The sequence below is a fragment of the Dunckerocampus dactyliophorus genome, chromosome 14, assembly GCF_027744805.1.
Source record: "Dunckerocampus dactyliophorus isolate RoL2022-P2 chromosome 14, RoL_Ddac_1.1, whole genome shotgun sequence".
Taxonomy (NCBI): Eukaryota; Metazoa; Chordata; class Actinopteri; order Syngnathiformes; family Syngnathidae; genus Dunckerocampus; species Dunckerocampus dactyliophorus.
In genome coordinates this window covers 3,544,580-3,570,838 of record NC_072832.1, presented here as the reverse complement: position 1 = coordinate 3,570,838, position 26,259 = coordinate 3,544,580, and the positions used below count along the sequence as shown (strand labels likewise).

General features: G+C 44.0%; 2 protein-coding genes across 9 annotated transcripts; one reads left to right on the top strand and one right to left on the bottom strand.

The window, feature by feature from the left end:
* The first annotated feature begins 1,150 nt into the window (after positions 1-1,150).
* On the top strand, positions 1,151-13,765 carry LOC129194358 (equilibrative nucleoside transporter 1-like). 6 transcript variants are annotated; one of them, XM_054799540.1, is made up of 15 exons: positions 1,152-1,335; positions 3,002-3,200; positions 3,309-3,371; positions 4,890-4,992; positions 5,141-5,222; positions 5,691-5,860; positions 7,379-7,518; positions 8,001-8,135; positions 8,522-8,619; positions 8,691-8,772; positions 8,850-8,935; positions 9,797-9,902; positions 10,955-11,040; positions 11,979-12,178; positions 12,390-13,765. In XM_054799540.1, exons 4-15 carry the CDS (start codon positions 4,964-4,966, stop codon positions 12,499-12,501), a joined length of 1,326 nt encoding a protein of 441 aa, XP_054655515.1. In that variant the 5' UTR covers positions 1,152-1,335; positions 3,002-3,200; positions 3,309-3,371; positions 4,890-4,963; the 3' UTR covers positions 12,502-13,765. The 6 variants fall into 6 exon arrangements, with proteins under 6 accessions (XP_054655517.1, XP_054655515.1, XP_054655516.1 ...); XM_054799542.1 differs by lacking the exons at positions 3,002-3,200; positions 3,309-3,371 and having other exon boundaries at positions 1,151-1,335; XM_054799541.1 differs by lacking the exons at positions 1,152-1,335; positions 3,309-3,371 and having other exon boundaries at positions 2,763-3,200.
* Positions 13,766-14,064: 299 nt separating this feature from the next.
* LOC129194354 (atlastin-2-like) lies at positions 14,065-24,799 on the bottom strand. 3 transcript variants are annotated; one of them, XR_008573748.1, is made up of 15 exons: positions 24,655-24,799; positions 21,494-21,654; positions 21,117-21,335; positions 18,969-19,103; positions 18,798-18,902; positions 18,672-18,722; positions 18,525-18,581; positions 18,358-18,450; positions 18,152-18,290; positions 17,951-18,078; positions 17,830-17,886; positions 17,681-17,752; positions 17,004-17,435; positions 16,426-16,666; positions 15,437-15,586 (listed from the first exon to the last, which is right to left on the bottom strand). XR_008573748.1 is itself a non-coding variant. In XM_054799527.1 (14 exons), exons 1-14 carry the CDS (start codon positions 24,725-24,727, stop codon positions 15,464-15,466), a joined length of 1,845 nt encoding a protein of 614 aa, XP_054655502.1. In that variant the 5' UTR covers positions 24,728-24,799; the 3' UTR covers positions 14,065-15,463. The 3 variants fall into 3 exon arrangements, 2 of the variants coding, with proteins under 2 accessions (XP_054655502.1, XP_054655503.1); XM_054799527.1 differs by lacking the exon at positions 16,426-16,666 and having other exon boundaries at positions 14,065-15,586; XM_054799528.1 differs by lacking the exon at positions 24,655-24,799 and adding an exon at positions 22,057-22,324 and having other exon boundaries at positions 14,065-16,666.
* Positions 24,800-26,259: the final 1,460 nt, after the last annotated feature.

The window sequence follows — 26,259 nt, the reverse complement described above, 5'->3', positions numbered from 1 at the left end:
AGACTCGTCTAGGTTGGACCCTTCAAGGTTCTGCTGCAGCAGTCGTCCACCCCTCAGCGCACACTGCTTTTCCTTCTGATGACCTCCTCAACCTCAACTCCAAAGACCACAGCAAAGCAGCTTCCAACAACAAGGAGATCAATAAACTAAGATCAATGCGTCAGAAAGCCCACTTCACCTCAGCAGCAAGACATTCCCTCACCTGATGACCCAACTGAACTCCGTAGAGCCCAGTTCTGTGGCCATGTCCCAACTTCCCTGAACCCATATTTGGCTGATCCCTGCCAGTTCAGCACATTCAAACTAGAGTCTTCAGCTCGAGCATGTCAAGGCGAGGCTGCCGACTCCAGTCCCATAGCTGAGAACGTCAGCCAAGCCGAACTGTCCCTGCTCAGGCAAGTTCAAAAGGACTGTTTTCCTGAGGAATTCTCCCTCGCCTTACCCAAAAGGCAAGTACCCTCTGGTAGCAGACTCACTTTAGCTCCAAAATATGACCCAGACACTCAGTCTGTGAAGACATCTTACCCCCTATGGTTGTCAATCCTCATCACCCCATGGTATAGTCCTTTGGAGGTCACAAGTTGAGATATTATACCAACACGTCTTTTACAGATACGGAGTACAGTGCAAAACAATGCAGCACCAGAAGTCACATTAGTGGTAAGAAGTAGTTTATTTATTATTGGTTAGCTTCAGTATAACAATTTTAATGTCTTCCTGTTTGTATTTTTAGAATAAAAAATATTTAAAAAATGGCCCCCAGGATGCACTTTGAACACCTCTGCCTTAGCATCAGCTCGTTGAAATGAATATGTGTATTTAATTAATCGTATTACTCATACTGTACTGAACAGCCAGAACCTTTATCCTGCTCTATGGTTATCAGCACATTTCCCCCTTATTTATGTAACATGTTTTCCTTATAGAGTCAATGTCAGATTCCAAAGTCGGTTTACAGTTTCACTACGCAGCTCTTGTGGAACGTATTAAGGGCATATCGCTACGCCAAGACCGAGGGGTCCCAAGCAGGAGCCTTAAATGACGGAAAAGGGTTTTCAAGCTCTGGCTTCTCCTTGACACTTATCGCTAGCCATGACTCCCGCCAGTCAAAGGTTGCGCTGCGTTGTATTTGACAAGTACAGTCACTCCTCTACTCCTTAAACAAACACCATTTGTTTGAGGCAGTTACTCTTCCTGTCCCACACTTGATGTGTGTAAACACAGTGTTAGCGCTGAAAGAACTGGGACTCTTCTCCTGGGCTCTTGTGTCGGATCTCATTTGTGCAGGTGTGCCAAATGAAGTGGCCAGTGATTGCAATCCAGAGCGTGTGTCAGGTTAGGAGTCTTTTTTTATTTTTTTGGTAAAGAATGTGGGTGACATAGCCACTGATGTCAGAGGTGAACCAGTAGGTCCCAGGAAAGCTTTTTATTAATTAAGAGAAATCCATTCTCTGCGGAGCATTTCATCCCACGTGACAGCAATTTCGCACTAGGATGTGACCTTTACGGACCAGCCGCAAAGTCCTACTCTGTTGGGAATCTTGGCGGTAAAGACCAGGAGTGGATGCCTCTACCTCAGACCTCCCATCGGGAGACACTTAATCCCTTAAAAGTCTTCATCTCAGGTGGAATTCACTCGACCTCGTCTCCGGAGCCATTTAGGGGTTAAAGAGGCTATCCTTTGAAATTCCTTTCCTTTCTCTTAAATGTCTGTATGTGGTGAGAAAGCCACTTCCAGCACATTCATTGCTCTGACATGTCAGGATATTCTCAAATTAAACACAGAGGAGCTCTGTTTGCTGCTAAAGTTGGTCTTTTAAAAGCAACACGGAAATGTCAGAATAATGCATCAAATGAGAGAACGTACGGCCGCTCTGGAAGCACAACTAAGTTGCAAAACCACAAGTACACCTGTTTAGTTGCAGGCATCCATCTTCCTTCCATTTTACTCAAGGATGTTGCTTTATTGTTGAATTTCCCCTTTAATCCAAAACCAAACAGTCTTCATCCAAGACAATCAAGTACAAACAACCACTTCTCTTATTGGTTGCGTGAATGTAAACAGGAAGGTTTGGTGCACAGATTAGTGTGTTAAACAGTGCTAGTAAACAAAACATGGACTCAAATGTTCCCTTTTGTTGTTGGCTTTAGATTATTAGCTGGACAATCTAGCTTCAGGCTGGGCTCCCCTGGCTCCTTCTGGTGTCTGGTGCAGCACCATCCATCCACCCATCCATCCACCCATCCATCCACTCATCCATCCACCCATCCATCCATCCATCCATCCATCCATCCACTCATCCATCCATCCATCCATCCATCCATTATACAGTATATGCCGCTTGTCCTCCAATGAAATGGGGGAAATGACTTACGGTTCTGGTTTCCATGCTAGTAGGATGCTAACGGGGATGTTTTGTGATTGGAAAAAAAATATGTGACGACACAGTTGGACTCTCGCAGTGTATTAATAACGCAACAAGACGCGCACAATATTGCGCGCCAACCGGGAGGTGTACATGAAACAAATAAAACATTTTCGTAAATGTTGGACGTAAACCAAAAAATATGCTAACCGTGGCGTACGCAAGCTGAGGTTCCACGGTAATTGATGCAAATGTTCCTCCTGTCCGATTGTATTGCTCACGTGCATGATTATACGCAATAAACTCAGTATTACAAGGATAAAGCCGCGTGTGTGGGGATTTTGACACAAGTACACATTTATTCTCTAATCTTACATCTTTATTGTCATAAATGACACTATTTTCAGTTTAGCCCGTACAATGCTCAATAATCCAGGAAAGGTGCAGTTCGGCCGTTTCATGCCATGACATGATGAATGTAAACGTGCTTTGGCATGGTACGTACAATGAACCAGTGTGACTGTGTGCTACCTGCCATCATTTCACATGCAATTTATCTGTTTGCTCTCCTGCTTTGGTCTCATTAATATGAAAGCTTATTGTAATAAACCTGCACCACGCCCAACACTGTTCAGCGTCTCCGTTCGAGTGCGTCATCAAGACGCAGGACCCATTCCGACCCTCTTAGCGGCTAAAAGGTATAAGGAGGCCGCAACATAGTGTCAACAAAAAGGTATTTAACGAACATCATTACACCGCACACAAGCCGCCAAGGGCCTCACGCGATAGAAGCAAGGAGCCGTGTCCGCTAAGCCACGCCCCACTGCCAAACAGGTAGGCCACCGGTTTCATTCGTTGTCCATGGATTAAGGAATCCTTAAAAGGGACGCTGATGAAAGGTGAATGGTGGAAACTGAGTGCATGCATGCTGGTTCATCGAAGGTTTGTTGTGGCGCAACGCTGGTGTGACTTCGTGGCAAGGCTGCTGCAGGCCGTGGCGCTGAGGTATTTCATATTACCTGTTGTTTATTTGATTAGTTGATGTGCAATGCGAACGTATTTGATGAGTAATGTCGGAAACACAAAAAAGGGAAATGAAATGTGCATGAAATGAAAGGAAAATTCTCCTGAACTATCCTCACTGCTGGCCCATACTCTTGGTTCATTGCGTAAAAATGCCACTTACCTGCACGATGAATTAATACCTCTACCCCCCGATGAAAAGCAAAACGAGTGGTTCACAAGCATTATGGATAGGGGTGTATAACGATGTGTTTTAATAACAATTCGATTCGTATCACGAATAGTGTTTGCCGATTCAAGGACGATATTGGTTCATTTAGAAGGATACGATTCGGGTAACACTGTACAATAAGGTACATAAAATGAGAGTAGTTAATGAGGAACGAACCTACCTAACCCAAAGCCTGACCACTACTCATTAGTTATGTAGTAGTTCTTCATTAGTTCCTCAGTAACCACCATACTCAGTAGCTCCTCATTAGTTCTTCATTGGTTCCTCAGTAACTACTCTAAAGTTATGTGCCTCAGTCATTAGTTCATCATTAGTTCTTCATTAGTTCCTCTGTAGCTACTGTATTTTTGTGTACCTTATTGTAAAGTGTGACCACGATCGGTGATGATTCAGTAACTTTACATTGATTCAGTAACTGTTTAGCCAAAAATGCAACCAGTGTGACTGTGAAATAAACACCTGGATACTGGACAGTGCAGGTGAAGTTTCCTAGAAGTTCCCCTTTTCAAAAGGGAATTGGGTATAAATGAAATATGGATATAGAGAAACAAGTAAACAACAATTAATGCATTCACATGTTATTTGAATAAAGTGCAACCAACTCTTCAGGTCAAATTAACAGGAGGTTAACCTTTTCTGCTCTCATTTTCAATATTCAATAAATGAATCTGCTACATCTCTCATTGTAATAAACAAACAGCAGCGCACTAATATTCAACAAAAGATGAAACCAACTACAACATTTTTTCTTTCAAAATATCAACAGATCAACATGATCTGGTCGCAGAGCACTTCTCTGTGTGTTCACTATGTCAAGGAGGTGACTCATTTGGACTTATTTAGAACAGCTCCCTCTTTGCAAAACCCGAAGTGTTTCTACACACTGGACCGCAATGGAGGCTTAATTATTTATCAATTGCCGGCTTGCCCTCTGCCATCCGCCATGCAACGTTTTGTTGTCTGCTGGCGTGTGACGATGACATCACAGACAGACTGAATCGAGTAACGTTTAACGTCTTTATCATTAAAAATACAAAAAAACCACACACATCTTTATACAGTAAAGCCTGCCGTGCTTAAATCCAGTGCTTTATTTCCTAATTAATTCCTAATGGAGGAAATCGATTAATTACCTTTTAAACGATGTTTGATCGATATATGTTGTCCGGAATGACAACTTGCCGAGCACAGATCGATGTAGTTGGATCATAGGACTATAAATCGATACATCGATGACATAGATGAATCGTTTTATCTTCGTTTTTCAGACCTGGTGCCTCCCTGATTAAAAAAAAAAAAAAAAAAACCCTGACTAGACTGCACACACAAGCCAGAGAGAAGCATGACCGCCATCAGCTCACCCAGAGACAAGTAAGCCAACCTCCTAAAAATAAAGTATCTCAACTATTAGCATCAAGACGTTGTTTCCGGCCTTGTTGGAAGACCCCCAGCTAATTACAAATTGTTTGTTGACATTAACTGAATGACTTTATTTGCGTCTCCATGTGAACTTTCCCAGATACAATGCCGTGTGGATCATTTTTTTCATCCTGGGCTTGGGATCCCTCCTGCCGTGGAACTTCTTCATGACGGCCACCATGGTGAGTCAAACATCCTTTCAGGACAAATGTGAGCGTTAATCCCCGAAACCACACAGATGGAAGCGATAGCGGGAGCCTCCCGTCTTTCAGAAAGGTTGGGACCTACTTTAGAAGAAGAGAAGTTTGTTTGCGGTTCCTCCCAAATCCACCTGGTTTCACTCGCAGAGTGCTGGCCTGTGGCTTCATCCTGCAGGGGCATGTCCGCCAGGTTCCTCCGCCATCCCCGCTGAGCTTAGAGGGGTTAACTAGTTAAATGGTGGAATTTCGGGTTTGCCAACCAAATGGTGCAATGTAGCATTTTGGTGGGAAAGTAACTAGAAAGTAATAGGAGGAGAAGTAGTGTAGCACACTGCAATTCAGAGACAGTAATATTGTAATATAACAAATGACAGTAACAGTAATATCTAAAGTAGTACATTTTGGTTTAAAGCTCATCAGTCGTTCCCCCTGCGGTGGTTTCCCCCACAGTACTTCACCAGCAGGCTGAAGGACCCGCCCGCCAATCAGACGAGCAATCAGACGGTGGATGGCCGGGACACACGTAACGTCTTGGAGGCCACATTCAACAACGTGATGACGCTGTGCGCCATGGTGCCTTTGCTCATCTTCACCTGCCTCAATTCCTTCATCCACCAGAGGTACCCGCACAGACACGCCTACTTCCTGGTTCACGGATCATAGAATGTGTGTTGTTTCACGTAGCTGTCTTTATAACAAGAAGAATCATTTTCACAATGAGTAAAGGTCATTTTCTTCAGACCGATGGTGTCCAAACTTCCGCATCTACGATCATTGAAGAATGAGGGGGCCACTTTTAGATTCGTTACCTTTTTGTTTATGAAAAATCAAAAGTAGTTGAAGACATCCTAAAAAGTGAAATAGCAGAAAGACATTTTCTCTGTGTTATTTCTATTTGTATGATCACTTCTTGTCTGAAAACATTCAACTTTTTCTCACATCTTTGAAACCTTTGTAAAGTTTGAATGCGGGCCATGTTTAATTTTATTTTTGGAATAAGCACAGGCCAATAAAAAAACGTGTTGTGGGCCAGAAATGGCCCGCAGGGTTGCAGTTTGGATACCACTGCTTTATGAGCTCCACACACGGGAGGCGACGTCGCCTCGAGTCCGTTCTGGCACCTGCGCGACAGGGCGAGTCTCCTATGGCCGTTGATCGACCAATGAGCAGACAGGATGCTATTCAGTACTCTCTCGCTGGTAAACATGGAGGAAAAAAAGAATACTTCCCAGGGCTATTTGACATATAGCGACATAAAGAGAAGCAGCAGCATGGGAACTTATTTGCAGTAAACATATCTGCTAAATTAACATAAAATTTCCCCGACATTTACTTTATCTTTGATACTAGCAAGATTCGGTGTAGTATAAAAAACAGGCATTGTGAGATGGTACAGGGTACAGATTTCATGCGTGAAAATATGTATTGCTGATTTCAGCGCATGCGCAAAACCAGCAGAGGTACAAATTTTATAGGGGTCCATATTTTATCCAACACCGGCACTAGCAAGAGTACTCGATCAACAGCAGCCTCTTTTTGTCCTCTCAACTTAGATGCAAATGCACCCCAAATCTGACAGTCACGGTCGCTGACCACAACCGCTTGTCACTTCATGTGTGCAGGGTTTGCTGCTTGTTGGCGATGAGTTTAGCCAACTGTGGTCGTTGGTCGCCTCCTGTGTGCGGAGCCCATTAGATAGCAAACTGGTTGAGACTGAAGCAACAGTGCCTCTGCTGGTTGCAGTCAGTACTGTGTTCCCATTTTGACTCCGTTGATTCACGATGAAATTAATCAGCAATAAATTTCACTTAACTTTGGTCCACAATTCTGCCTTGGTGGAGGTTTACACTATACTGAGTAAAATTCTAGTTCTTTATTTTCCTCAAGAACAAATGTAATGGTGGCCTTTTGCACAGTCTAGAATGTTTACTGTTTCCATGCCTACAAGGTAATACTGCATGTTTTAAGGGAGTCATCCAGCACTTCCCTCCACCGTGATCTGCTGCCTGCAGCTATAGGTGAAATGATGTCTATATATTTGTGTATCTATGGAATGTTTGCTTTAATATGAGTGAGATTAGGAGATCTAAGGCCTCTGTACCCAAACACATGCTGCAATGCTCTTTATGTTCATGCAGAATCCCTCAGAAGTTGCGCATCACGGGCAGCCTGGCGGTCATCCTGGTGGTGTTCCTGTTGACGGCCCTGCTGGTGAAGGTGTACGTGGCCCCACTGCCCTTCTTCACACTCACCATGATCAAGATTGTCTTCATCAACTGTGAGTCCAAAGCACCTGATGTCAACTTGTACTTGGAGTAAATGGAAGACTCCACACTGGCTGCAGATAGTAATCCCCACATGTTCTCTCGTCTTATTCAAACACAAAGCTCAGCATTAGTGGTTTCCTCCCAGTGTGTGTAATCATCTCACGCCGTGTGTTTATTTATAAGGAGCAGCAGGGATAAGCTCCCCAAACAAGCCACAGCTCCTCATGAACGCCATGTTTGATCAGGATTGGGGGGGGAAGTCGTGACCCTGAAGCTTTGATATCTACATTCCATGCCAAAAGTTTCTGTGAAACGTGCACTAGGATTAAAACCAGTAGGAGTTGGGAACTGAATTCCTCCCTGCGTTTGCATACAGTTCATTTCTTATCGGCCAGTTTGGCTTTGATGTACGATACAAAGTGGATGTGTGTCATGGTAACATTTTGGACTTGAAACGGCTGAACTTGTTTCCTTGATGTGTCTCCGTCCTCAGCGTTCGGGGCGGTCCTCCAGGGTAGCCTCTTCGGCCTGGCCGGGATTCTGCCCGCCTCCTACACCACTCCCATCATGAGCGGGCAGGGCTTAGCCGGCACCTTTGCCGCCTTCTCCATGATCTGCGCACTGGCCAGTATGACACACACGATACCACACACACACAGTGCTAATAGACACATGCAAATACAGTGGAACCTCTAAGGTAGAACAAAGAGAAGTTAAGTAATAACAAAACAATAACTCTTAACATTTGACACACACGTGAGATTTCTTTGTGTGGCTGCCTGACACAGCTGACTTTACAGTTTTCTTCTTTCATGACTACTGCTTTGGCCTTATTATCACGTTAACCATATTGTACTGAGCAGCCAGGACAGACACGTATGTAGTTCTTTCATTGCTACACTGACACTAAATTGTATTAAGTTTCAACTCAGCTTCTATGGTTATCATCACACTTCTTTAACTCTGCACCAAAAAAAAGACAGAAAAGCAAAGCCCGTTGTGTGTTTCTCCAAGCTGGCTCGGACCTGCGGGACAGCGCCTTTGGCTACTTCATCACAGCCTGCTTTGTTATCCTCATCGCCATTATTTCCTACCTCACTCTGCCCAGGATGGTAAGCGCTCTGACTCTACGCGTCAACTGGTGTTTCCTTGTGCTCATTGTATCTGTGCCTGTCCTCACCAGGAGTTCTTCCAGTACTACATGGAGAGCAGCACATCCAGACCGTCTGGGGAGAAGAAGAACAAGACGGATTTTCTCAAAAAAGGTAGCACCGTCTTTTGAACCACTTCTGTTTTAATTGTCAGATGATCGTGTTAATGCCAGCGTCGGTTTGTCCTTCAGAGAGTCCAGACGAGAAGCAGCCAGTGGTCAGTCTGATGGAGGACGACGGCAAACCTGGCGTGACTGTGCTGAGAATCTTCAGTAAGGTGTATAAGCCGCTACTTAAAAAAAAACTTTGAACCCTGTGACTTGTACAGCAATGTGGCTAATTTATGACTTTGTTCCAATCTCATGACATCTCATTAATTGTTTAAATACTGTGCCGCTCGAAAGTCAGTGAGGAAAGGGCAGCTCTTTCTTTGGCAGGAGCCAATTACGAGCTACAACTCACGATGAGCTTGTCAACCCATCGGAAATCACAGGCGGTCATCACTCAGTATCACAGTCTGACTCACGGTGTCATCTTAGATAAAATGGTCACACAGCAACGTACTACTCAAAAGGTATACACCCCAGAAACACACAAGACAAGTACCAATACGAGATTAAAATCGCTTCTTCTGGCGTGGTTGGAGAGATTTCTGGTATTTCTGGTGTGCACTGTCAGCTCGGTGAAGCTCCACGCATCCATGAAGCAAAGCATCGCTTCACGTGCTGCTTGCGAACTGTCGTGGCGAGCGGACTCGCTGCCGCCAGTACCCGGGGTTCAAACTCATTAAACTCCTAAACTTTGCATAGAGACAAGGGTTAGAGGGTTAAAATGATTTTATTTTCATGAAATAATCAAGTTTATTTGTAGTTCCAAACGTGATTAAGGTGCTTTTCCTCACTTTTTTGGCCCTCCTGTGAGGTTCTGCTTTTTTCTTACAGTGTCTGTTACAATATCATGTTCAAATAATATGCAAATTAGTCGATGACATCATCTAGCAACTTCGAGAAGCTCTAAATTTAGTGGGTGCGGCTTATACACCGTAATTTACAGTAGTTGAATATACTATAGCTCTCTGCACCTGAATAACATGACACCAGTCACATGACCATGAGTGATATTTCTCCTTTTCCTAAAGATTTGGGTCATGGCTGTGTCGGTGTGCTTCATATTCACCGTAACCATCGGAATTTTCCCGGCGGTGACCGTCGAGGTCAAGTCGACGGTGGCAAACGGAGGATGGGGTGAGTTGCCGCTGCACACCTTAAACTCCTCCCTCAATCATGTCAATCATTGTGCTCATCTTTTATCCATTAAGAGGCTATCCACACGGAAACGTTTTCAGGTCAAAAAAGCAAAGTATTTCATCGTTTCAGCTTCTCATCCACACGGAAAGGGCGTTCTGCGTGCCCTGAAACGGTATTTTTTGAAAAACGCTTGCAGCGTGGGAAAATCTGAAAATGCCTGCTCGTTGTTTCCGTAGAGACGAGCAATCCGCTGCTTTTTTAAAACCATGTCCGTGACCCGTCGCCGTCACGTGACCAGAAGTGAGCTTTGACCACAAGCCAACATAATATCTGAAGTATTTTGCGTGTCATGACTCACCGCACTCGACATTCTCACTGTATTTTCTTGTCTTTTACTCCCAAAATGATGCACATGTAATTCCACTTTGTCAAGTGTAGACGAACCTTGAAAAGCGGAAGACGACAGATTTTATTTCTACAATGTGCTGCAGGCGAATAGAAAACATGCTTCGGGCCACAAATGGACCCCGGGCCGCACTTTGGTCACCTGTGACATAAGTACAGCAAAATGCTGTGCGGCCTCGTTACCCGGATGTTGCACTGAAAACGGCCAAAATGGTGGGCGTGCATGCAGTGGAAGCCGGGGGTGCGGTGGGGGAGCCGGCAGACATTTTATTGGGCGATCCAAATGCTGGCGACGAAGCGGTGTTGAGTGGTTTCTATTCACCATTAAAAAGGAGAGAAGAAGAAGAAGGGCGTAGTTATTTCGATCATCATGTATAATAAGTACACAACAGCAATCAATTTGGGACAGCACTACTCTGTCAAAATATGCCCACTCAGCAACTGAGTACACAGTGTACTTCTTGAAGTGTACTGAGGGAAAATACCATTTAAGACAGCAAATGGCTAAATAACTCAATAGTAAATAGTAGTGGGACAGAAGGGTTTTGGTGAGGATCTGGATAAAGGTGCACATACTGAAAGTTATGTCCATACACAGCCGGGATCTAACACTAAATGCTGGTGTGTGTTTTCCCCGGTTGCAGACACGTACTTCATCCCCGTGTCTTGTTTCCTGCTCTTTAACTTGATGGACTGGGCTGGCAGGAGTCTGACGGCCTTTTGTATGCGGGTCAGTACTGAACACACACACACACACACACTTTCTGGAACAGCACGCCTCAGACGCCAAAAGTCTGTTTTGCTTTTTCTTAGTTTTTTCCTGTTTGTGTTGTGAGGCCACCGTAGAAGGTACCAGTGATGACAAAGTGTGACGATAACCATAGAACTCGACAATGCCACACAGGAAAGGGTCTGGCTGGACATATATCAATTTTAGCTAGCAAAGTCTAGCTAAAATAAACAGCAGTTTGTGCAATACATATAAAAGCCACCACCAGTTGACGTGTATTTACAATAGTTTGTTTTATTTACTTGTATTATACTGTGGCCAACTTATCTTTACACTTGTAGGACAGTAAGGAGTCTTCCCATGTAACTTAAAACATTGCCTGTAGAGGTAATAAATGGTGTGTTATGGCCACAGTTTGACCCTGGAACAGATAAATACCCTTTAAAAGATGAAAGTAATGCTCTGCAAACACTTTTTAGCCGTTAAAGGCGGCGCAGTTTGAGTCCATCCCTCCCTCCATCCATCCATCCTCTCTGGCTCTCTCTCCAGTTTGAACCCGGATTAGATTAATACCTAGAAAAGGGGAAAGTGGGCCTTTTCCTGTCGTTGAAGGGTGCGTACAGTGGTTTATTTTTTACACTTGTAGGGCATTCAGGAGTGTAGGAATATGACTTAAAACATCACCTGTAGAATTAATAAAGGTTTGTGTGATGGCTCCAGTCCATTACTTCCTATGGAACAACTTGGGACTCAAACACCCCACACACACACACACACACACACACACACACACACACACACACACACACACAACTAATAATAATCACATTCCGTCAGATGGTTTCCCAAAATGAAGTTCTAATGTCCTGCAGATCAAAGGGATTAATCCCACTGGATCTTTTATTCGGTAGTGACTTGTGTGTCCGTCCATGCTTCAGCCCGGCAAGGACAGTAAGTGGCTTCCCGTCCTGGTGGCTCTGCGGGTGGTCTTTGTGCCGCTCTTCATGCTTTGTAACGTGCAGCCCCGCCACTACCTCCCCGTGCTGTTTGCTCACGACGCCTGGTACATGGTCTTCATGATCCTCTTCTCTTTCTCCAACGGATACCTGGCTTCCCTCTGCATGTGCTATGGACCCACGTAAGGATAGCAGTAACACTCAGTCGACACTAGAGGGCGAGATGGTGGACAAAGTCAAAATAGTACTTTATCATGCCCCTTTTCTATTAATAATAATAAAATAATAATAATAGTTCTAGTACCTGATCAGCCATGGTTTTAAAGTGTTCATTATATACAATCTTGGACCTTTTTAAAGTTGTTTTTGTCACTGGGACGTGTTTGTGTACAGGAAAGTATCTCAGCATGAGGCGGAGACGGCGGGCGCCATCATGGCCTTCTTTATGTCGCTGGGCTTGGCACTTGGAGCTGCCATCTCTTTTCTGTTCAGGGCCATCATCTAAAACATGTCCTCCACCACCAACACGACATGTCCACGTTAGTAAGCAAGCATGCTTTCATGGGAGACAAGTGCCATCAGTGAAGACTAGACACTAGGGCTGGGCGATATGGACCTCAGCATGTATCACAATATTTTTGGGATGTATCACGATTTGACAATATCATTAAATTCAGCGGAGTCTTGTATGAAAAGCTACAAACCTTGACCCATATAATTTCAGAATAATTGAATTAAAAGTCAGCTTGCCTGTGGCACTGTGTAGTGAGTGTCCAAAGCAAGCCCGTCTATTCCAGTTGTTCAGGGCAGCTGCTTTCAGAACATTAGCTCCATCGTCAGTAGTTCCCATCGAAGTCCCATTCCTGGAGAAACTCCTTCAACTCACTTGCAATGTTTTCACCTGTGTGTTCCTCCGGAGACCGGACGACTTCAAAGTCCAGTGGCTGGTCATGTAGTGGACCGTGAGGCTAATATATGGTTGAGTCGCTCGGCTACTCCACTTGTCTCTACTCAGTGGCGGAGCCAGAAATGTTTCATTTGGGTAGCCAAGGTGAGACCATTACTCACATTAGAGTAACATGGCCAGAGGGGTGGCCGGAGAGTGACCAGGGGTGTCCACGGCCACCAGTGGCCGGGCCGTAGCTCTGCCACTGCTTTTGGACCGTCTATTAGAACAGTTAATAGCTGAGCAGTGTGCCGAGGACATATTTTTAATGCATAGTTTCTGGATTCTGCTCCCCATCATGGCGGCCAAACCTAACACGGACGTGAATGCCGATCGGCACTCCTGTTTTAACTCTAGACTCCTTGGTTTACATGCCAACTCATGCTGCTACAGAGAGCTTCCATTATTAATCAGACTTATGTGCTGAATCGCGCTTCAGAATTTAAGTCAAAATCAACTTAGTGATTTCGCGGATTTCACTTATTTTGGGAACCTGTCCCCTGTGATAAACGAGGGAACACTGTATTACCTTATCATTTTCCTATGTATTTTAACTTGCAAAGAGTACATTTGGAATACGGGTGAACAAATGTATTGCAGTTGATGCGAAACGAACGGTGGGTAGGATCAAATAAGCTTTGCTTCTTTCTACTCCTTTTTGGAAATGTAGAACTGTGAAGTGTAGGATGTGATGTATTCCAATGTAACTTGCATGTATGTTCAAACTATTACCATAACAGTAATAACAGTATACATGCATCATGTTATTTTACATTACTGTACAGCATTGTGAGCTAATAATTTAATAAAATGTCTCCCCCTGGTGCTCACTTGTGGTAACATTCATGTTATTCTACATTATAGTATTGTGAGCTTTTAGAAAAATATCTCCCCCTACTGGTCACTTGTAACACGCAGGTCGATGTCAACTTTTCAGCCAGTTTTGTCTCATTTAATGTTATACTGCAACGGTGCGCAACCTTTTTTGACCCATGAACAGTTTCCACAAAATATCTTAAGTACTTAATCATTGCACCTGAAAGCTTCCCCCGGGCCGGCCGGCCCCGCCCACGGACCGGTACTGGAGCGCGCTGTGATACAGAACCAAAAGGGTAAGGCAGGTGAGTTGTATGATTTTATTCTTAAGGTAAACACTTTTTTCAAAAATAAATTATACCACAAATGGGTTTTTAAAAAGGTGGACAGGCATCACACACCTCCATTCCACTCAAATCAACCCAATCACTTTTTGCTAATTTCCTATTGTCCCCCCAAACAGGACGAGTCTAACAGGTCAAAAAAACAAACAAAAAACCCCAAAACAACTCGGCTACAGCAGCACTGTTAAACTGACCCCAAACAAAAAAGTCGCCGCCACCCTGATTGGCTATAAAATGTATACAAAGTTTATTTAAATATCTAACAATTCAACATGCATCACAGAGAAGGGGAAATAAACATCAAAGACTGGCGCTTGAGGTGAGTAACGACGTGATCACATATCGAACAAACGTGACTGACGTTCGTCTATTAGCTCCTGAGAATCAAACAAGTGCGACGATTAAAGGGCGAAAATAATCTTCACGTCGTCTCGCTGACGCAAGTTTGACACTTTAGCGATAAACCGTTTTTTCCGGCGGGGGGTGGGAGAGAAAGAAGGGTGCAAAGTGGAAAAAGGTAGCCTTTTCTTGAACGGGACTGCAGCAAATTAACTTTAATTGCTGGAAGTAGCTACCCCTGGCATGAGGCAGCACTAAAAGACCGCCGATTTTAACAAATTACTCCACAGCTTGCATTTAAGCACTATTTAATTTAACACACGTTAATGACTGTAAATCATTTTATGAAGTGAGAAACGGCGCTTGGACTAGACTTTGGACATAACGACGCATTTTGAAAAAAATGTTAGCCTTCAAACTAAGCTAATTTTGTTTAGCCCGTAATCTAACATCCTGCTACAACTACTTTTTTAAATTACTTTTGCAACAGTAGGCGTTTCTATGATGAATTTAACTGTACTATAGCACTAAAGATAAGGGCGACGTTAAAGGCAGCAGAGTTGGACTCTTAGCTTATCTTAGCACACTGCTAAAAATGTGGTCAGCTCTAAAAAACTAAATGGAGGCTTGATACAATTCTATTGAGCTGGGCGACCAGTTTGACTATACTCTACATACAAACGCAGCGTCTGCTTTCATTAGTGATTCTTAATAACATTGTCAAAACAATTCACATTCTGGTTTCCCGACTCTGCTAAAGGATAAGTTGTGCTTTCAAACAAAGAACCAGCTGAAAAAGAACTTGAAGGCAGCACGTTTGCATCCATTGTTGAGAGAAGTGGCATCCTAAACCTGAAGTGCCAAGATGTGATGGCCAGAGAGGACGGTTGTGTTTTGGCGAAAGGCCACAGCAAGGAGAAGCAGGAGAATGATGAGGAGGGAGGTCAGCTTTGGTGTTGTTGAACTACTTTTCACACGTTGAACAAGCAGGCAGGGAGGAGAGTGAGGATAAAGGAAGTGCGTCAGTGCGTCTTTAACTTGGCGTGCTGCTGCGAGCTGGGTTCTGTCAGGCTGGCTTTGAGAGAGTTGACCACCGTCTGTCGCACGTTGTCTTCCATATAATGTTCACTGAGTGGCTTGAGAACCTGCAGCACAACACACAGCACACAGGCCCGCTAGTGAGGAACACTTCGTGCCAAATAGTGAGACACTCCCAGGCCACGTCTCACTACATTGTTAACATATACATACTGTAAAAAAAAAAATAATTAAAAATTATACTTTTTTTAAAACAAATATTTACCCACATACGGTTAAATATATATATATTTTTTTTACATCTACAGACGGCATTTGCAGGCATACTGGATTGTACAAAACTTAAATTATATACTGTATTTTTTACACTTACCTGCATACCGAATTTTTAAATATATTTTTACAGTCAGAATTTCAAAAAAACATTTACTTAAAAATATATATATATTTACATTCGGTATTTTACCTACAATGTAAAGAGTTTTTATTACTCTACCTATGTGCTCCATTTGTTTTAAATATCTACATACATACTGTATTTTTAAAATATATTTTGTTTGCTTACTATATTTCTCAAATTTTCCCTCTTACAAAAACATTTGCCTGTATATATATATATATATATATATATATATATTTTAATATATAGTTTTAATTATATATATATATATAAAATTAAAACAATTGTACTTCAACCTTATTGCTGTTATGGGTCAGAGTGCCAACTATTGCTTTGGCACAGAATTGATAGACGTGTATACAGTTTTAGCTACAGTGGTGAAAATGTGTTTTTAAATTATAGTACAGTATGTGTGGACTTGGCCTGAGATTGGGGAGAAAAAAAAACAGGCAGTTGTGTTGGAGCATGCGCAGCACAGACAAAGTGAATCTAACAGGAAAAGGCACACATCCTCCCCACACTGCTGAGAATAAGACGAATAGGAACCGTGAGATTCTGCGATGGGGCGTGGCCTGCTGACGGTACAAAGACAGAATCCCAACGACCTCCGGCCTGAACGTGAACAAACACAAGACAAGGTGGTCTAGCGGCTCTTCTTGTGGTGGTGATGGTAGTAGCGGTTGTTGTTGGGGGGGGACAGAGCCGACAGGCCCGGCGTCGCTCCCGCCAGCAGGGCGGCGGGCCACGGCACGCCCCTCGTGACACGCTCGCAAAGTTTGGAAAAAACCTGAGAAGCACAGCGGAGGGGAAGGGAGAGGAGTGTTAAGGTAGAACGGCGAGAGGAGGAAAGATCCAGAGGTCTCAGGAAGCATGATGTATTTTAAAAAAAAAAAAAAAAGAAAAAGTCAAGAGGACGAAGGAAAAGAAGGAAAAATAAATTGAGTACCACAAAAACACTGTACTGGTGGCAAGAAGTGGAAGAAAAAAAAAGGCAGGAAGTGAAGATGGCAGGCCGGGTGGGGAGGGGAGGACACATGTGCAGGTCACATGGGTCCTGACTGGGCTAAAACAATGCTTCCAAAACACGCATGACGCCATGTCAAGCAAAAACAACCTTCACTCACCTGTTCCCACAGCGTCTCAGCCACCAGGTCTATCATCGTCCCCACCTCGCGGAACTCTCCAGAATACTTGACGTAGGCCCAGATGCAGAGCGACATCAGCGCCAGGCCCATGACCAGGTTGGCCAGCGCCGCCAGCGTGCTCAGGCCGATGAAGCCCGTCACGCCGGACACCATGTAGGCCACGAACATGACAGCGAAGAGTGTGGCGGGCGTGCGTGCGGCGTAGAAGATGTTCTTGCCGTCGTTGTGCTTGCAGAAGTTGCCGAAGGCCTCATCCAGCTCGGCCTCCAGCTGGCTCTGGTAGCGCTGGCAGAACTCCTCGCCGCCCATCTTCTTCACCGAGCGGAAGTAGCGCACTGAGTGCTCACGGAACTCCTCATGGCAGCGCTCCAGGTCGGCGGGGGCGATATAGGGCTTGTCACCGCCACATACCTGGCAAGAAAAGAACAGGTGAGCGGGTCTATTTTATGAAATTGTTCAATCCCTACCACTATGACCTTGTCAACTGAATGTAAAAGGCACAGCTTGTATTGGATTAGTGCAGGTGGAACTAAAGTTGTGGCCACAACAGTCAGATAAATGTCAGATATTGCTAATTTATGTCCTACAACATGCTGTATGATACAATGGCCTTGGTTTCAGATTTGCAGTGTGTTACATCTCAACACCACCCTCACCTGTTCCATGTTCTTGCTGTACATGTCTTTGGCTCCTGCTACAGCAGTCAGGTTGTTTGCTTCTGCCGTCGCCTTGGAAACGGCAAAAAAAAAAACAAAACATTGAGATTGTATGGCGCAAACAGGCTGAAGTTGAAAACGACACCAACCTGCAGCATTGACTTTGGATGAGGCAGCTCTTCACCTTGGTAGATCTTTATGTATGCCTGAAGAGACATTGGAGTGGACAGGTTTATATTCGTAGTAGTAGGAAGAGGGCTCCTTCCTCACCTTGAAGTACTCCACAAGATCTCTACACGTGACTTTGTTGCCTCCAATCTCCTTCTCCACAAGCCGCTCGGGCGCCAGGAGGAGAGGGACCAGCTGGGACAACTGGTCCTTAAAATCCCCATCAATGTCTACAAAACAAAGATGGTTTTCCCTCTTGGCATGCAAAACGTCAACACTTGTTCACTGGTAGGACGTTCCCACCTCTCAGCCGGCCATCAAAGTAAGGGTTGGTGGACACCTTGAGGCCCGGGTGAGGCAGCAGGAAGCAGCCGATGTTGGAGAAGCAGGAGTGGATGTGCTTCCGGACGTTCTGCAACTCCTCGTGTTGGTGCTGCTTGACCTGTTAGAGCCGATGACATCACACTCATCACTGCCTGTTTAGAGGTTTTGCTGTCAGGATGACTCACCTGAAGTCGTTTTTCCAAGAAGGCGTCGCCTCCTTCCAGGCCGTAGCTGTGTTCGTAGGGGAAACTCCAGTCGCGAATCAGGAACATGAGGGACTGATAAACAAAGCAAACATTATTTCAACAAAATGAAAATACTAGTAAGCTATGTTGTTGTAAGTTGTGGGTACCTGGAAAGGTTTCAAGTAGATCTCTTCCATGGCGAGGCGGCCGTACTCTGTGAAGAGCTGCATAGAGACAAAGACAAATGGAGATGAAGACAAAAGAGCAAACTCACTCAAGAACATTTATTACTGTATGTAAAAGATGACACATACCTGAAGATGCTGTAAGTCGTCCTCCTGAATGTTCTGCGAGAGATTATACACCTGACAAGGAATGAACACACAGAAGGTGAAGTAGAGCATGTTCCCTAAATGTTTTTTTTTCGTTTCATGACAAACCTGCATAGAGCTGGTCATTGTACTGAGGGCAAACACTGTGGCACAGTCCTTGATGGTGGACTGGCTGTCGAAGGCTCCCTGGGTGTCCACCAGGAGGACGGCCACCTAGGAATGTGACAGTCGTAGTGACGCACCCCATGAAATCAAATGCATCCTCACAAAAAGTCCTACCTTGCTGCCATCCGGCCTGTCCACCACAAAGACTTCGCTCCACACCTGGATCCCCGTGGTCTCCCTCTCGCAGCCTCCTCTCCAAGTGAAGCCGGTCAAAGGCTCGTCATCGCCTCCCATCCACTCTTCACTTTGCTGCAGAGGGATGAGCACAAGATGAGAAATGTGAATGGTAACACAAGGAAGTAAGTGATTAATGCACATATGTCTTTTAGGAACATATAGCTCCAGAGCTGATCTGGTCATTTTAGCAAGCCTCAAAAGCAAGTAAGTGATTTGCAATGCAAACTGTGTATGGACAGACATCATACACCCACTTTTGATGCTGTCAACAAGCACTTTTTTTGGACACACCGTCAATGTCAACATCCTTAACCAAAATGGGCATGGTACATCGATTCAGCAATATTTAATCATTCAAAAACAACTCTCGTGTAGTCATGACACCTTAAAGCAATGTTTGCATAATGACGTTCACCAGCAAACAGTGCACGTGCTTCTTGTCCTTATGGTTGTCTGCTTCAACACGTTGCAGAAGAAGAGTACACATTCTGTGGTGGTACCAAAACCGTGAAAGTGCTATAGTTTTACATTGCCAGAATGCCATGTGTCACTTTGTTATTCATGTCAACAAGTATCATAGGGAGCGCCAGTCATACTATTGCAGCTTCATTTCACAACCTTGTTTGGTTAATGGAGTGGATTCACACCTTGTTGCAATTCAGCATTCGTGGCCCTGCAGAGTCACGAATGCTGAATCTCCAGAGCCCACGTGAACAACAGTGTGTGCTACCTTGTTTATCAAAGAGTATGAGTGATGTCAGTCGTGTGTGTCTGTTTTCCGTTAAAGTCCAGAAAAGACACTGCAGCCGAGTGCAAGACTTGTCATGAACAAATTTCCCATGGTGGCACAGAACCGGTAAAGTTTTTAATAGGATTATTTGAAGAACAATTTTTACAACATCACAGCTTCCTGAAACATTCACCGCTGTTTGAAACATTTGCAAAGCGTGAGAAACTTCCACGGGACGGCAAAACATCATTGGCTGTAAGACAAACGAACTAGCCCGGGTCAGTGGTGAGTAATGTCGGGTTTAAACTCGCTACATTATGCCTATTGTCGATCAAACTATATACAAGGTGCATCAAGAAGCAAATAGGTCTGTTTTTCTCATACCAACTGACTATTCTCTGTTTGAGTAATCTCACTTGATCAAGCCTTTTCTAATGCGCCACAGGACTAAATAACAAAGTATGTATGATCTGTGCTGATATCGTCTCGGCATCGGCCGACATTCAAGGCTGCAATATCAGGATCAGATTGGAATTGAACAAGTGGTATCGAGGACATCCCTAATTTTTTTTTAAATAAAAAAATATTAATTGAATACCAAAATAGTTGTCGATCAATTGGCTAATTGATTAATCATTGCAGCTCTAATATGTACAGCATAATACAGCACACACGTACATAACGACGAGACGTGGGTGTATGATGGTGGCGCCCTGTGTGGCTGTGACAGCATAACTTTGTTACAATCTGGTCTCAAACTTAGAGCTAGGTGAAAAACAAACAAACGTATATGGTAAATCTTTACCAGCATTCCATTGGGGAAGCAGGGTGGATTATGTAGACGTGGCATTGGAGGAACGCCTGCATCAACTCTGACTGCTAGCCAGTGGGAGTCAGCCGCCAGAGCCGCGTACCACCACTAGCTGCTTTCGAGGGGAATGAAGGCGGCACTATACGAGATTGTCGCAGTAGCCTGATGACCAGGCTACAATGTGACTCCGATTCCCTACGTTCTATCAATCCATTTTTCATCCACCCATCTTCTATGCCGCTTATCCTCACTAGGGGCACGGTTTGCTGCAGCCTATTCCAGCTGACTTTGAGCGAGAGGCGGGGTACTGGTCGCCAGCCGATCGCAATTTTTGACCATGACCATTCATTAGTAGCGAGTACCTATAAAATGTGTTTAATAAGTGTGTGAGCATATTATAGGGCACACAATGTCAAAAATATGTTTTTTTATGAATGTGTCCATTATTTGTGGCTTTCTGCTATTCCCGTGGATCTTGGAACATAACCAACTGAAATAGCGGGGATCTACTATTCCACTAACACATGCATGGTGGTGTCCTCACCTGATTGTGCATGTATCGCAGCATGAAGTCCAGCAGGAAGGACTTGCCTTTGCGGAATGCACCGGCCACTGACACCACTACCACATTGAGGTCCTTCACGTGGTCCTGCAGCAGGATCCTCTCCAGGGCAGCTGCATCCAGCTCAAAGCTGTGCTCCTCCTCGTCGGCCAGGAGGATCTGGACAGGCTGGGCCTTTTCCTCCTCCTCATCGTCTTCAACCTGAATGTAGTATTGAATGTAGTACGTTTATACTCAATGGACATCTTGAAATGTTCATCATAGTTTACTTTATAATGAACATGCATAACAGTATCAGAATCACACCTTTACACGTGCACAAGTGCAAAATAGGCCATTTATGAGGCTGAACATCTCACCTGTAAATCCTGAATACCTTCATCGGGTGAAGGGGTGAGGCTCATACCCGTGCCCCAGTTGGAGTTCATCTCCCCGGGAAGCAAGTCATCGTCCAGGTCCCCTGGTCTCGCTAGAGGCTTCCGACTGTGTCGCACAATAGGCACATCTTCGACTCTCGAGCCTGGAGGCACAAGGACAAAGCAGGGAGAGAGCAAGATTAGATGAAATGGCAAACTGTCCTCCATGGATCAAACTGTACATGTTAGAGGAACTTTCCCGTGTTCTTTGCTGCACTCGATTCTTTTATCCACTATGGTGCAGTGATCTAGGTCATGCTCAAAAATAGCTGTGCACTGAAAAATCACACAGGGCCAGCAAAAAGGACACAAGACCACAGAGCGCAAGGACAGTGTTTACAATCCTTCCCACAAAGTTAAAGCACTTGCTAGTTCCCTAAAACCCACCATTAGTGCCGGGAGTGCTCGTTGACATAATCCAGTGGATTAGCCATTCAAATGCGCATCATAGTTTCCCACAGCACAGACAAAGGATGTTTAAGTGCACCAGCAGAACGACCACTCACCGTAACTGCAGGAACTCCCGCTCATTGTGACTTTAAATAATTCAAATCCTTCACCGAAAGACTCTGTCCCATTCTCTGATGGTTCTGTTGCTCTGCTTGCAATTGGCCATCATTTAAAAGTAGTTTTTAAATCACCGCTCAATGTCAGTGAGAGACACACGGCACAAGAGTATGCTATCTTAATTCTTGATAATGTATGATAGCGTGTGTCCAACTCATCAGCTCACTGGAAAGGAGGGGGAACTAAAATTAGCCCCCTTTCCGTCTTATCTTCTGGTAGCACTGAGCAGATGTTAACTGGCCTGCTTCCCCATGAACACACTAAAAAAGGTCAGCGCAGGATGAGTGTGTTCGTTACACATGGCGTAGAATCACTCAGTCACGCATCACTTTCTTTAACCATACCAGGCAGCACCAGCTAGAACTTCTTAATCCCAGTGCTGGCGCCTCTCTTGCCTGCATACTAAATATGGACAGTTTCTCACATTGTTTTGTGAGTGATTGACGATTCAGGACTTATTGGCTCGGACAAAGCAACTCTGCCGTTTGCCATGCCTCTTTTTGTGAAATAAAAAAGGGAAAAGTCGCTTGCATAAACCTCTCAACACTTGCAACAGTGAGGATTCATACCAAAGCTTCTCCAGCAGGGTTTGAAACGCTGCTCAGTAAATGGAGGAAAGAGGTTTGGACACTACACCTACACCACTATTGGTTGTTTGATACATTTATCTGCTGGAAATGCAAGGAAGACAATCCTACGACAGTGACAACTGTAGTTAATTCAGTGTTCTTTGCAGTCCTGAGATAAGGTAATGTTAAAGTGCGGTGAGCCTATTTACAAAACAGCTTGTGTAGAGCGTTAAATATCAACATTCCTGGAATTTAAGCCCACGTTGGACTAAAACATGCTTCTGCAATTGCTGATATTCACTCGAAAAATCATCATCACATGCAGTCATTCTTTGTGGGATCAAGCCAAGTGTTATTTTCAATGTTGACCACTTGTCTTGGGTGTTTGGTAGGGTGGTTGCAGTGTGCTTAGCCTGGTTTGCAATGCAAAATTGTCCTGTCAGCATCACAGCAACATGATACCTGTTTACATTTTTTCCACCAATAAGAAGGGAGCAGCGACCATGTGAGATTACAATTGATTGGGACTACAGAAAGCAAACTATAGGCAGTGAAAGCACCCTAAAACCCCACTGTAATCCACCACCAAAACATCCACCTGTTCCTGGCCTCTCTGGACAGACGCAGGGCAAATGTCCAATGGCAGCCAGCGTAGCAGTCAAGAGGACAAAGTGCACAATAAGAGTAGCAGCAGCAGCAGATCATGTCAGCATGTTTGTATGAAAGTTGACATAATAATCTAGATGCCTGATAAGAGACTACAGGCCAAGACCAGTCACTACTTGTACACTATTATGTACAAGTATTAACTTTGGTGCATCATATCCTTGTATATTGTCAGGGTAGGATTAGTGATCTTTCCAGTCAGAGCTCCAAAACATTCTGAATAAATAATGTGCCACTTGTCCCAACACACTGCTCAAAATCACATAACTCAAGTATTTCCAGATCAGTTTTCACATTTTCCAGCACCCTCAAGTCTAGGATTTCTCAACATAGCGATCACACCAATCCCCTGCGAATTATGCACGATTTTGCAACTCTGTCCAAATCCCCACTGCAACGTCCACTTTACATTTTTGCCAATTGCCATTCAAATTTGCCCCCAAGAAAACTAATAATAATGGGTTTATTTGTTTTGGATATGCTTAACAAGTTACATTAAAGGACATCACACGTTTGCACTTGCACAATCCATCATATCCGAGAAGGAGTAGCAAGAAGCACGGTTTAGTTAATCCCACATTTTTAGATTATCTATGATAAGAAGCTTGGATATACTTGCATGTGCAGGTGAATGCAGTTAGTATCATGTAACTTATTGTACAAGCACTGACTGTTAATAATTTCAAGCAAATAATGGAAACCATAAGGTTTGTTTTGGACAAAGAAACAAAAACACACTAGACTAATGTATTAAGTAGCCAAACTGAGCCCCTGCAGTGATCACGGAGCAGGAAAACATTAGCCTCGTTACATGGATGCTCTGCGAGTGCACTAATAATAGGCCATTTAAAAATATCCGGCTCCATTAGTAGAACTGCGGGATTTAACGTTGAGTGTTGTCGGATAACTTCATTGAGAGGAAGCGGTCAACGCTACCTTTGCAGCCCTGGCAAGGGTGCACAGCCGGACGGCCGCCTGGTGAGTGGCGGCCAGGTGAAAGTGGCAGTTGACGGGCGACAGGCGTCCCGCTTTGGGCTCGTATTTCCGTCGTACTTCCCCTTGAATGCATGTTTGTTTTTTTAACTAACATGGTAGTGATCCGGTTTATGGTAGTTAGTCTGCATTAGCGGTGTGTTCTCCTAGCGTGGACGCCGCGCTGCATTGGAGGCTAACAGGAGCGCGAGTCTGCTAGTGACAAAGACAAACCCGAACAACTATGTGTTCGAGTTGAGACTTTCCTCTCCTGGTTTCGTACGCCACACAGTTCGCGATCACAACCCAACGACTGGATCGAGTGTTTACCTTTCTTGGCGCCTCGGCTTTTGCAGTTGGGCTCGAAGTGATTTCTGCTCCTCAGCCCGCTCACGTCCGCCATCTTGGAACTCAGCGAACAGCCGTGCTGACGTCACAGCACATTTGTGTCCGCCGCCGGAGTTCGCTTCGCACCGAACACTGCTTGTTTTCGTCGTTTAAAAAACATTTTAACACAACACATTTTCATTCACGTCAAAGGCTAGTCAAAGGTCAATTTTGTAACATTTCACTCCTGAATGGAGTTTTTTTTTTTTTTTTAAGGAATTCAGGAAGCTAGCTAGGGTCAACCAGGGGCGTAGCAAAGCAGTCTTGGGTCCCGGTGGCAATTATACAGCTAAATCACTACATGACTTTAATTTGTTGATCGTGATTATTAGATTCAAGGCAAACAAAAAAACGGTTTATCAACACATCCATTTGTGATCAACTTAACAATGTGTAAATTATGTGACAATGTAATATCAACTAAATAATACAATTATTCCCTTGTATTACATAAAATTGTTAGCAAAATAAGTAAGAAAACCAAAACTATTATTTGATCTCATTCACATGCTTTGCCCTTTTGCCACCAAAACCCCCTGTCTCCAAGGACTTATTCCCGAAATTTGTAAACAATATGGGTGTTAAAACATGACAAGATTTCTCGTTCAGAAAAAAACTGTCTTGATGGCACTAGGCCTGGGACGATAATAAATAAATAAATGAATCACACAATAATTTTGCCAGCCTCAATATATTGTCATGCGCATGAGTGTCTGTTTTCCTCGTCTCCCGCCGCCAAACAGGCAGGAAGAGAGTTCTCTCTTTGCATTGATTTCAGCACCTTGGCGCGTTTGTTCCATAGAACAATGACATAAACAGAGTGAGCCCTCTTTTCAGTCACACACTCTCTTTGTCTCGGTGAGTGGAGGCGGGGCCGCTAGCATACACACAGCGTGCAGAGGAATGTAAAGTAGTAGAAATCAAATTAGTAGATTGACCCAATCTTGTGCGTTGTCTTGTCTCGTGAACTGAGCGTCTTGTGACACCCCTAGCAAACACTGTCAACAATGTAACAATATTAACAACACAGAAAAAAACAGATGTTTGGAAAAGAAAATAAAGATAAAAAAGAACTAAAAAATACTGATCTCATCACACTCGTATCGATCCGATACTGAATCACCCCATGGTATTGACACTATCAATAGTTGGATCGATCCACCCACCCCATTGCACAGCTAATAAAGCATGCTTATGTTCTCATATATTATTTTGACTGAACTTTATTGGGATTTAAAGTAAGATTTTGAGTTCTGTCCTGGAATAATAAGCTAATATGCTGCCATGTCGTCATTTTTTTCAGATTTCATACTTAAATGGAAATCATAAAAGACTTAATTTATTGTTTCCTTTCCAGGTGTCACCTCATCAACTTTGACACTTTGCGGATTATTCTCTCTCCACTCACCGGTAATCCACACTAATGTGACAAGCTTGTTGGCTTTCATGACTTTAGCATGCTCTTTTTTTTTTTGTTCTTCCTTCAAAGTAGCCCACCCAGTAAGGTTCTTAACTGCAATCGCTCAATTTCCCTGCCAGCTATATGTG

Excerpts from the sequence above, each read along its gene's own strand:
- LOC129194358 (XM_054799542.1), top strand. The coding sequence starts at position 4,964 with ATGACCGCCATCAGCTCACCCAGAGACAA. Across the intron at positions 4,993-5,140 it reads ATCAGCTCACCCAGAGACAA|ATACAATGCCGTGTGGATCA; the intron begins GTAAGCCAACCT and ends GAACTTTCCCAG. Across the intron at positions 8,620-8,690 it reads ACCTCACTCTGCCCAGGATG|GAGTTCTTCCAGTACTACAT; the intron begins GTAAGCGCTCTG and ends TGTCCTCACCAG.
- LOC129194354 (XM_054799527.1), bottom strand. The coding sequence starts at position 24,727 with ATGGCGGACGTGAGCGGGCTGAGGAGCAGAAATCACTTCGAGCCCAAC. Across the intron at positions 18,451-18,524 it reads TCTACTTGAAACCTTTCCAG|TCCCTCATGTTCCTGATTCG; the intron begins GTACCCACAACT and ends TTTGTTTATCAG. Across the intron at positions 15,587-17,003 it reads CTGAGACGCTGTGGGAACAG|GTTCTCAAGCCACTCAGTGA; the intron begins GTGAGTGAAGGT and ends GTTGTGCTGCAG.